Here is a 10,000-nt window from a genome sequence, read left to right as displayed (position 1 = left end):
AATTTGGCTGATATATTAAAGCCGATAAATAATGGTTTATTTCCACTTCAGATGCGCACTGATCACCATGATGCTTGAAATATGTTTTATTTTTTTTAACTACGCTATTAAAAACATCTTGTAAATGAAGCTCAAATAAATAGGGATGCATCGATGTGAACAATTCGGCCCATATTGATAACCGATAATATTTGAAAGCCGATAACCGATATATATATTGGCCGATAGATCTAAATCCACATTTTTATATCATTTTTGAGAGCCTGATTACACAAACAAAAGTCTCATTATTAAAAGACATGTTCCAAACACTTCAACATAAATCACAAAGTTGTCCATGGGAGTGTAAAATTAATTTTAAATCTTACACTGGTTCAAACTAGACTTCTGCAGTGATTTATGTTGACGTGTTTGGGACATGTCTTTCAATAATGAGACTTTTGTTTGTGTAATCAGGCTATCGGTCGATATATATATCGGTTATCGGCTTTCAAATATTATCGGTTATCAATATGGGCCGAATTGTTCACATCGATGCATCCCTATTTATTTGAGCTGCATTTACAAGATGTTTTTAACAGCGTAGTTAATTGTGATACCCCTGTCTTTCGCAGGACGGTGAAGTGTACTGTATCGATGCCCGATACTATGGTAACATCAGCCGCTTTATAAACCACCTGTGCGACCCCAATATCATCCCTGTGCGCGTGTTCATGCTTCACCAGGACCTGCGCTTCCCTCGCATCGCCTTCTTCAGCTCCAGGGACATTTTCACGGGACAGGAACTGGGGTGAGTTTGTGTGGGATCTCGTTTACACTGCAGGTCTTGATGCCCAAATCAGATTTTTTTTTGCCTATATCTGATTTTTTTTACCGTCCGTTTACACGTTCTTTCAATTGTGACCCATATCAGATTCATGTTTTTTATTTTTATTTTAATATTATTGAAATTTTGTTAGTTTTGTTCCAACAGAACAAACAAAGCAAAAAAAAAACAGTTCAGGCAGACCTTAATGCACAATTCTCAATAAAATAAAATAAAATAAATAGATAGGTTACCGGGGAAGATACATAAACATTCACAGGCTTCTCGTTTTGAGCCAACACAACAGCTTTCAAGAAAAATGTAAGCAATCGTCCAATGTGAGAGAAAGATAGTCCAAATAGGGTGTCCATATCCGACCGAACACATCTGTAAAGGAATGTAATATACATGTTAAAAATTGCATTGGGATGAGCTCTTTCACAGGGTTGTGCCATTTTTTAATTGAAGGAGTTTTCTCACTTATCCAAAACATCAAAATGTTCTTTCTTGCAGCAAAAGTTCAGATGCATGTTTACACTTGACATACTATCTGAAACATCGCGCATGCCTAAAGGGGGTTCTTGCACAGATGGACGAACGTGAAATATGCTTGATGCTAGCTTTGTGATATATGCGAAGTTCGCCAAACATCAGCATGATTTAGAGGCGGAGGAGGACGAAAAGGGCCGTCATTGCAGCGCATGTGCTTCAGTTATTGTGTGTGAGATCTCAGGACTGGTGGGAACATACAACACGATCTCATGAAAGTGCGTATCCAGGGCTTGACATTAACACCCGCCCTTGATTATCAACTTAATGTGATGATATAGCGATCTTTTTTAATAGCAGGAGAATCCAGACCACAGGCGCCGCGTCTCACGCTCTCCTGAAATATGACATCCAGACTTTTGTCAAACGATCTGGTCGCATGCACACACACATCAACACATATGCACACGCAAAAACTGTGTATCATATGCACACGCAAAAACTGTGTATCATATGCACACGCAAAAACTGTGTATCATATGCACGCAAAAACTGTGTATCATGTGCACACGCAAAAACTGTATCATATGCACACGCAAAAACTGTGTATCATATGCACACGCAAAAACTGTGTATCATATGCACACGCAAAAACTGTGTATCATATGCACACGCAAAAACTGTGTATCATATGCACACGCAAAAACTGTGTATCATATGCACACGCAAAAACTGTATCATATGCACACGCAAAAACTGTGTATCATATGCACACGCAAAAACTGTGTATCATATGCACACGCAAAAACTGTGTATCATATGCACACGCAAAAACTGTGTATCATATGCACACGCAAAAACTGTGTATCATATGCACACGCAAAAACTGTGTATCATATGCACACGCAAAAACTGTGTATCATATGCACACGCAAAAACTGTGTATCATATGCACACGCAAAAACTGTGTATCATATGCACACGCAAAAACTGTGTATCATATGCACACGCAAAAACTGTGTATCATATGCACACGCAAAAACTGTGTATCATATGCACACGCAAAAACTGTGTATCATATGCACACGCAAAAACTGTGTATCATATGCACACGCAAAAACTGTGTATCATATGCACACGCAAAAACTGTGTATCATATGCACACGCAAAAACTGTGTATCATATGCACACGCAAAAACTGTGTATCATATGCACACGCAAAAACTGTGTATCATATGCACACGCAAAAACTGTGTATCATATGCACACGCAAAAACTGTGTATCATATGCACACGCAAAAACTGTGTATCATATGCACACGCAAAAACTGTGTATCATATGCACGCAAAAACTGTGTATCATATGCACACGCAAAAACTGTGTATCATATGCACGCAAAAACTGTGTATCATATGCACACGCAAAAACTGTGTATCATATGCACACGCAAAAACTGTGTATCATATGCACACGCAAAAACTGTGTATCATATGCACACGCAAAAACTGTGTATCATATGCACACGCAAAAACTGTGTATCATATGCACACGCAAAAACTGTGTATCATATGCACACGCAAAAACTGTGTATCATATGCACACGCAAAAACTGTGTATCATATGCACACGCAAAAAACTGTGTATGCACACGCAAGAACTGTGTATCATATGCACACGCAAAAACTGTGTATCATATGCACGCAAAAACTGTGTATCATATGCACACGCAAAAACTGTGTATCATATGCACACGCAAAAACTGTGTATCATATGCACACGCAAAAACTGTGTATCATATGCACACGCAAGAACTGTGTATCATATGCACACGCAAGAACTGTATATGCACACGCAAGAACTGTGTATCATATGCACACGCAAAAACTGTGTATCATATGCACACGCAAAAACTGTGTATCATATGCACACGCAAAAACTGTGTATCATATGCACACGCAAGAACTGTGTATCATATGCACACGCAAAAACTGTGTATCATATGCACACGCAAGAACTGTATATGCACACGCAAGAACTGTGTATCATATGCACACGCAAAAACTGTGTATCATATGCACACGCAAGAACTGTGTATCATATGCACACGCAAAAACTGTGTATCATATGCACACGCAAAAACTGTGTATCATATGCACACGCAAGAACTGTGTATCATATGCACACGCAAAAACTGTGTATCATATGCACACGCAAAAACTGTGTATCATATGCACACGCAAGAACTGTGTATCATATGCACACGCAAAAACTGTGTATCATATGCACACGCAAGAACTGTGTATCATATGCACACGCAAGAACTGTGTATCATATGCACACGCAAAAACTGTGTATCATATGCACACGCAAAAACTGTGTATCATATGCACACGCAAGAACTGTGTATCATATGCACACGCAAGAACTGTGTATCATATGCACACGCAAAAACTGTGTATCATATGCACACGCAAGAACTGTGTATCATATGCACACGCAAAAACTGTGTATCATATGCACACGCAAAAACTGTGTATCATATGCACACGCAAAAACTGTGTATCATATGCACACGCAAGAACTGTGTATCATATGCACACGCAAAAACTGTGTATCATATGCACACGCAAAAACTGTGTATCATATGCACACGCAAGAACTGTGTATCATATGCACACGCAAAAACTGTGTATCATATGCACGCAAAAACTGTGTATCATATGCACACGCAAGAACTGTGTATCATATGCACACGCAAGAACTGTGTATCATATGCACACGCAAGAACTGTGTATCATATGCACACGCAAGAACTGTGTATCATATGCACACGCAAGAACTGTGTATCATATGCACACGCAAGAACTGTGTATCATATGCACACGCAAGAACTGTGTATCATATGCACACGCAAGAACTGTGTATCATATGCACACGCAAAAACTGTGTATCATATGCACACGCAAGAACTGTGTATCATATGCACACGCAAAAACTGTGTATCATATGCACACGCAAAAACTGTGTATCATATGCACACGCAAAAAACTGTGTATCATATGCACGCAAAAACTGTGTATCATATGCACACGCAAAAAACTGTGTATCATATGCACACGCAAAAACTGTGTATCATATGCACACGCAAGAACTGTGTATCATATGCACACGCAAGAACTGTGTATCATATGCACACGCAAGAACTGTGTATCATATGCACACGCAAGAACTGTGTATCATATGCACACGCAAGAACTGTGTATCATATGCACACGCAAAAACTGTGTATCATATGCACACGCAAAAACTGTGTATCATATGCACACGCAAGAACTGTGTATCATATGCACACGCAAAAACTGTGTATCATATGCACACGCAAAAACTGTGTATCATATGCACACGCAAAAAACTGTGTATCATATGCACGCAAAAACTGTGTATCATATGCACACGCAAAAACTGTGTATATGCACACGCAAAAACTGTGTATCATATGCACACGCAAAAACTGTGTATCATATGCACACGCAAAAACTGTGTATCATATGCACACGCAAAAACTGTGTATATGCACACGCAAAAACTGTGTATCATATGCACACGCAAAAACTGTGTATCATATGCACACGCAAAAACTGTGTATCATATGCACACGCAAAAAACTGTGTATCATATGCACACGCAAAAACTGTGTATCATATGCACACGCAAAAACTGTGTATCATATGCACACGCAAAAACTGTGTATCATATGCACACGCAAGAACTGTGTATCATATGCACACGCAAAAACTGTGTATCATATGCACACGCAAGAACTGTGTATCATATGCACACGCAAAAACTGTGTATCATATGCACACGCAAAAACTGTGTATCATATGCACGCAAAAACTGTGTATCATATGCACACGCAAGAACTGTGTATCATATGCACACGCAAAAACTGTGTATCATATGCACACGCAAAAACTTTTCGTCGGGCCATCCGTCCCTTTGCAGATGCGTGTCGGGGTTGCTCTCGTTGCCTAATGCCACAGAAAATCCGATCTGCCTGTTTACATGACAGTCGCATTGGCACATATCTGATTTATATCTGATTTATTTCCACATATGAACGAGGCCTGAAACCGATCTTGAAATATCCGAATGCATGCGTTTTTTCCGATCTGTGTCACATATGAGGAAAATATCGTAATTGGGTCACATTTGACTGACAGTGTAAACGAGGCCTGATTGCTTTCTGACTTCATGGCTTTTGGCGGCTCGTCTTGATCGCAAGGAATTTTTTGACATATTTGCATCGTGTTCCTGTTGATATGTTGGCTACACTTTACAATAAGGTTCATTAGTTAACATTAGTTATTTGTATTAGCTAACATGAACTAAACATGAGCAATACATTTGTTACAGTATTTATTAATCTTTGTTAATATAAGTTAATAAAAATACAGCTATTCATTGTGAGGCCATGTTAGTTCACATGATTTTAATAAAGTATTAGTAAATGTTGAAATTAATATTAACTAAGATTAATAAATGCTGAAGAAGTGCAGGTCATTCTTAGTTCATGTTAACTAAAGAAACCGTATTGTAAAGTGTTAACGATATGTTTTGTGAGCGCGTCTGCTCTCTCTAACAGGTTTGATTACGGCGATCGTTTCTGGGACATCAAGAGCAAGTACTTCACCTGTCAGTGCGGCTCGGAGAAATGCAAACATTCGGCGGAGGCCATCGCGCTGGAGCAGAACCGGCTGTCCCGTCTGGAGATGTGTGCGGACCCGGGCGCTGAAGCCGCTCTCCCGGTGTTAGCACACTCGTAATGACACTCTCAAACACCACGCTTGTGTGACACATGGACAGCTCTCAAACATCTGCATCTGCAACTGATTCATTGAATGAAATGAAGCCGGTCCTCCGGTGTTAGGACGCTCGTAATGAAACCCGTAACGACAGATGAACCGCTCTCAGACAGAGACGACGTGTGCTTATCACGCTAGCGCTAGTGTTTGCATCTACACATGATTCATTTCTTTCATCTGACGGGACACAGTTCAGCATCAGCCAATGCCTTTCCACAACACCACCAGGAAGAAGCATTCAAATACACGGCTGTCATTCCTGCTCGGATCAGGAGGGGAAAAGTAAAAAAAAAACATGATTTTATTCCGACCGTCATCTGATCACTAATACTCTCCATTTTCATTAAATACCATGAGCTTTTTTTGTATGTGTAATTGTTTTAATAAATACTGTTTGATACAGAAATGTCTTTTCCTTTTTGTTGCTCTCGTCATAAAAGATTCCTCCAGCAATGTGAAATCACTTTCAACAATTTACCATGGTAATCAAATGCAATAGTTTGGTTTTTATTGCTGGACTTTTAATACTGTGTAAAATCATAAATTATCATGTGAAGTGGGACCATCCCGGCTAACAAACAAACCGGCTAAATGCTGTTTTTTTATAAGGCCAGTAACAAAGTAAAGAAAAATAAACCTGTCCCAGAATCAACAACACAACCACAGTTTCAATGAAAATCACTTTTCTTTTGAAGTTATAAAGAATGGCATCAAACACAAAAGTAGCAATACGTATAACAGAACTAATAATAGAAATAGGGGGAAATAGCTTCAGGAGAGGACATGGCCAACACAAATAACTAACCGGGAAACCTCTTTATATTACCTAAAAATAGATTAATAAATTACTAAACTCTCTCCCTGTCTAACAGTTAACAGGAGAAAATCAGGATTACAAACATAAAAACAGCATCCTCACCCTACATTACTCGAACCATAAAGAAATAAAGACACTGAGCAGACAAACTACTCACAGGAGAAGTGGAACACACAAGGAAAGCAAAACAAGATCAACACGTTTAGTTCTCTTTCTGTTACGAAACACACACTCCTGAAGGGCCTTTGCTATTCGGAGGCCCGGTTCAACGAAACAGATTAAGATTAAATGCTTTTTTTGTTTTGGTCGTAATTGTAACAGTTGTGGTAGATAGAAACCGTTTATAAACAGACTACATTAAGAGCGAAATATGAAATAACGTAAATATAACGTAATCTGTCGCTATTTTCACTTAGTGTAAATAGCATATCACTAAGAAAATACTTCTCTTTTCACTTAGTGTAAATATAAGAAAGCTATTGGACTTAGTGTAAATAGAAGGAAGCCTTTAGTATATGCACTTAGTGTAAATATAAGGAAGCTATTTTCATATGCACTTAATGTAAATAAGGAAGCTATTGCTATATGGACTTGGTGTAAATAGCCGCTGCCTAAAAAAATTCTCTGGAATTGTAGATGGTGTTTCTGTGGAAAGTGTGTTCAGATATTTCATATTCTTCTTCCATGCGCTGACCTACATTTTCAGTCTTTAAGTGTGTCATTACAGACAGTGATGAGTCATGACGTCATGACTGATAAGAGTCAGTATTACTATAGAGAAATAACAACGGTCATCAGTCTTTTATGTTGATATGAGGCTAATGATAAAATAATATTACAAACAGAAACTATGCCAGTTGTAATTTATAATTCTTTTGTTTAAACTTAACGAGTTAGGCTACATACTATTTATATTGGAAAACATATAGAAATGTAAATATAGAGAGTATATTTACACATAAAGGTAAAATGTGAATTATGTAGACAGCGTTTTCATTTATGTGTTACATTAAGCAAAATTGCGAAACTTTCAAACCGAGCTGCTTTTCTATTTCAGGAGAGCCACTGAATACGATGCGAAATCGTTCGTGTTCACGCGAGATTCCCGATCGCATATTCGCCGAGCGAACAACAGTAAACGTGACCGCACCTTTATACAGGATAAACGCATGACATATCATTATTTATTTATTTGTATTATGTATGTTGTATTATTATTTAATCATGTATGTGTCACTATATTAAAGATCTATCATAATCCGTTTTTTTATTTTATTTAAAACGTCGTTAATAGTTGACAAAATACAGTTTAACAGAGAAACCTGAAAAAAAATATCAGTGTTTTGTTTAAAACGTCGTTAATGGTTGACAAACATACAGTTTAACAGAGAAACCGGAAAATAAATATCAGTGTTTTGTTTAAAACGTTGTTAATAGTTGACAAAAATACAGTTTAACAGAGAAACCTGAACTCACTTTTCTCCACAAGTTGCTGGCTGCTGTAATAAACAGCCACCGGTAGAGGACGCGCGCGCGTGCGAAGGACGTGCACGGGAGCGTGAACGCGCATGCAGGTGAGCCAGAGGTGCGCGCAGCGGCAGGTGTCGTGTGTGTCGTCATCACAGCGCTTAGTTACTCTAAAGATTTACAGACAATACAGCAGCTCTGAAACTAAACCCGGGTGCCGAGACTGGGCTGTATCGCGTCAGATGCAGTGAAACAGCTCGACTTCAAAACACGTTTGCTACTTTAAACAAATGACCGAAAAGTGAAAAGATGGGCGGAAAGAAACGAGAGGAAGAAGAGCAAAACAACTCGGAGTATGGTAAGACAGTTTCTGAATGCGACAACTGTCACTATGGGTGTATTTCTGAGGACAACTGGAGCATTTCTCTGGAGAATAACGCTATAATGCAACAGACTGATTATTTCATGCGTGTTTGAGAGTTTCGATATTTACCCCATAATCAATATATGATAGACAGTGCCCGTGATGTGTTATATTTCATTGTTTACCTCGATCTGGGGTCTTCCTCAAGTTGAAAAATGATTCATAGTAAACAAAGTTTACAAGATCATATCAGGGAATTCAGCAGGTGTGTGTTAAAGCCTGGAAATTAAGCAAATTAAAATATTAAATTAAACAACAATAATAATAAATTAAAATCTTAAAAAGTCTTGTAAAATTGTATATAGTGAATCCATAGTATTTTTTTCCAGTTCCTGAGCTCTAAAATATTTCAGAATATATATATATAGGCCTATAGAATTTTCCAAGACTTTTTAAGATTTGAATTTGATTTTTTATTGTATTCATTTCTAGGCTTAAAAAAAACACAATTGTTGAATATGTCGTGTTTTTGTGGAATATATATATATATATATATATTACTGTAACAGAAGTCATAGAAATATAATTATTTGATAGTCTGTTGTAATTAATAATATAATTTATAGATACTATGGCATGTCCTCATTTAGTTAAGTAAAGTAAACATGTAGGCTATGTCTTCACAGTGACTCTTGCTAATTTGTTTTGTAAAAGTTGAGCTTGTGCAAAGATGGTCCAGCCCTTCTGTTAAACACACTTCTGACGCCACAATATGTGAATATCTGCGTTTACTGTGAAGTTGCAGCTGATCCGGAGCTCATTTGTATTTCTTTATGATGCCATGATGGGAAAGAGCTCATATATAGGCTATGCTTTATGATGCTATGATAGATAAGGACGTCTTCTTCATTCTTGAGGAACAGCAGAGCGTCCGAGCAAGTTCGCATGTCTCTGTTTCAACATACAAATGACTCAATGCTCTTCTTCCTGTGTATATTTTAGCAACAGGAAAGACGTGAAGCGTGTGTGTTTTAGTGTGCTGTTTGTGCCAGACGAACGATCATGGGTATCGAGCTTCAGTCGGAGAACGTTTCTCTGGAGCTTCAGTTACTGGGTAACAAGCCTGTTGGTCAACATTTAAACCAGGAAGAATCCCATAATCATAAACACACACTCACATTGGCCTTGTGTT

The 10,000-nt window shown here is 38.1% G+C and overlaps 2 protein-coding genes across 2 annotated transcripts in view; both read left to right on the top strand.

Moving 5' to 3' along the window:
- Positions 1-6,121, top strand: part of ehmt2 (euchromatic histone-lysine N-methyltransferase 2) — a 46,473-nt gene extending 40,352 nt beyond the window's left edge. The window contains exons 28-29 of the mRNA XM_056240149.1: positions 615-790; positions 5,941-6,121. Of these exons, the coding sequence (XP_056096124.1) occupies positions 615-790; positions 5,941-6,121 (357 nt within the window). The remainder of the gene's footprint in view (positions 1-614; positions 791-5,940) is intronic.
- A 2,496-nt stretch (positions 6,122-8,617) lies between these two features.
- The window catches only part of slc44a4 (solute carrier family 44 member 4), a 27,990-nt gene continuing 26,607 nt past the window's right edge, over positions 8,618-10,000 (top strand). Inside the window, exon 1 of the mRNA XM_056240143.1 lies at positions 8,618-8,802. Within this exon, the coding sequence (XP_056096118.1) occupies positions 8,754-8,802 (49 nt within the window). The 5' untranslated portion in view covers positions 8,618-8,753. The remainder of the gene's footprint in view (positions 8,803-10,000) is intronic.

Source organism: Rhinichthys klamathensis, unplaced genomic scaffold, assembly GCF_029890125.1.
Source record: "Rhinichthys klamathensis goyatoka isolate OS25496 unplaced genomic scaffold, OSU_Roscu_1.1 h1tg000582l_1, whole genome shotgun sequence".
Taxonomy (NCBI): domain Eukaryota; kingdom Metazoa; phylum Chordata; class Actinopteri; order Cypriniformes; family Leuciscidae; genus Rhinichthys; species Rhinichthys klamathensis.
The sequence above is the reverse complement of the archived record's forward strand: the minus strand, read 5'-3'. Positions and strand labels throughout refer to the sequence as shown.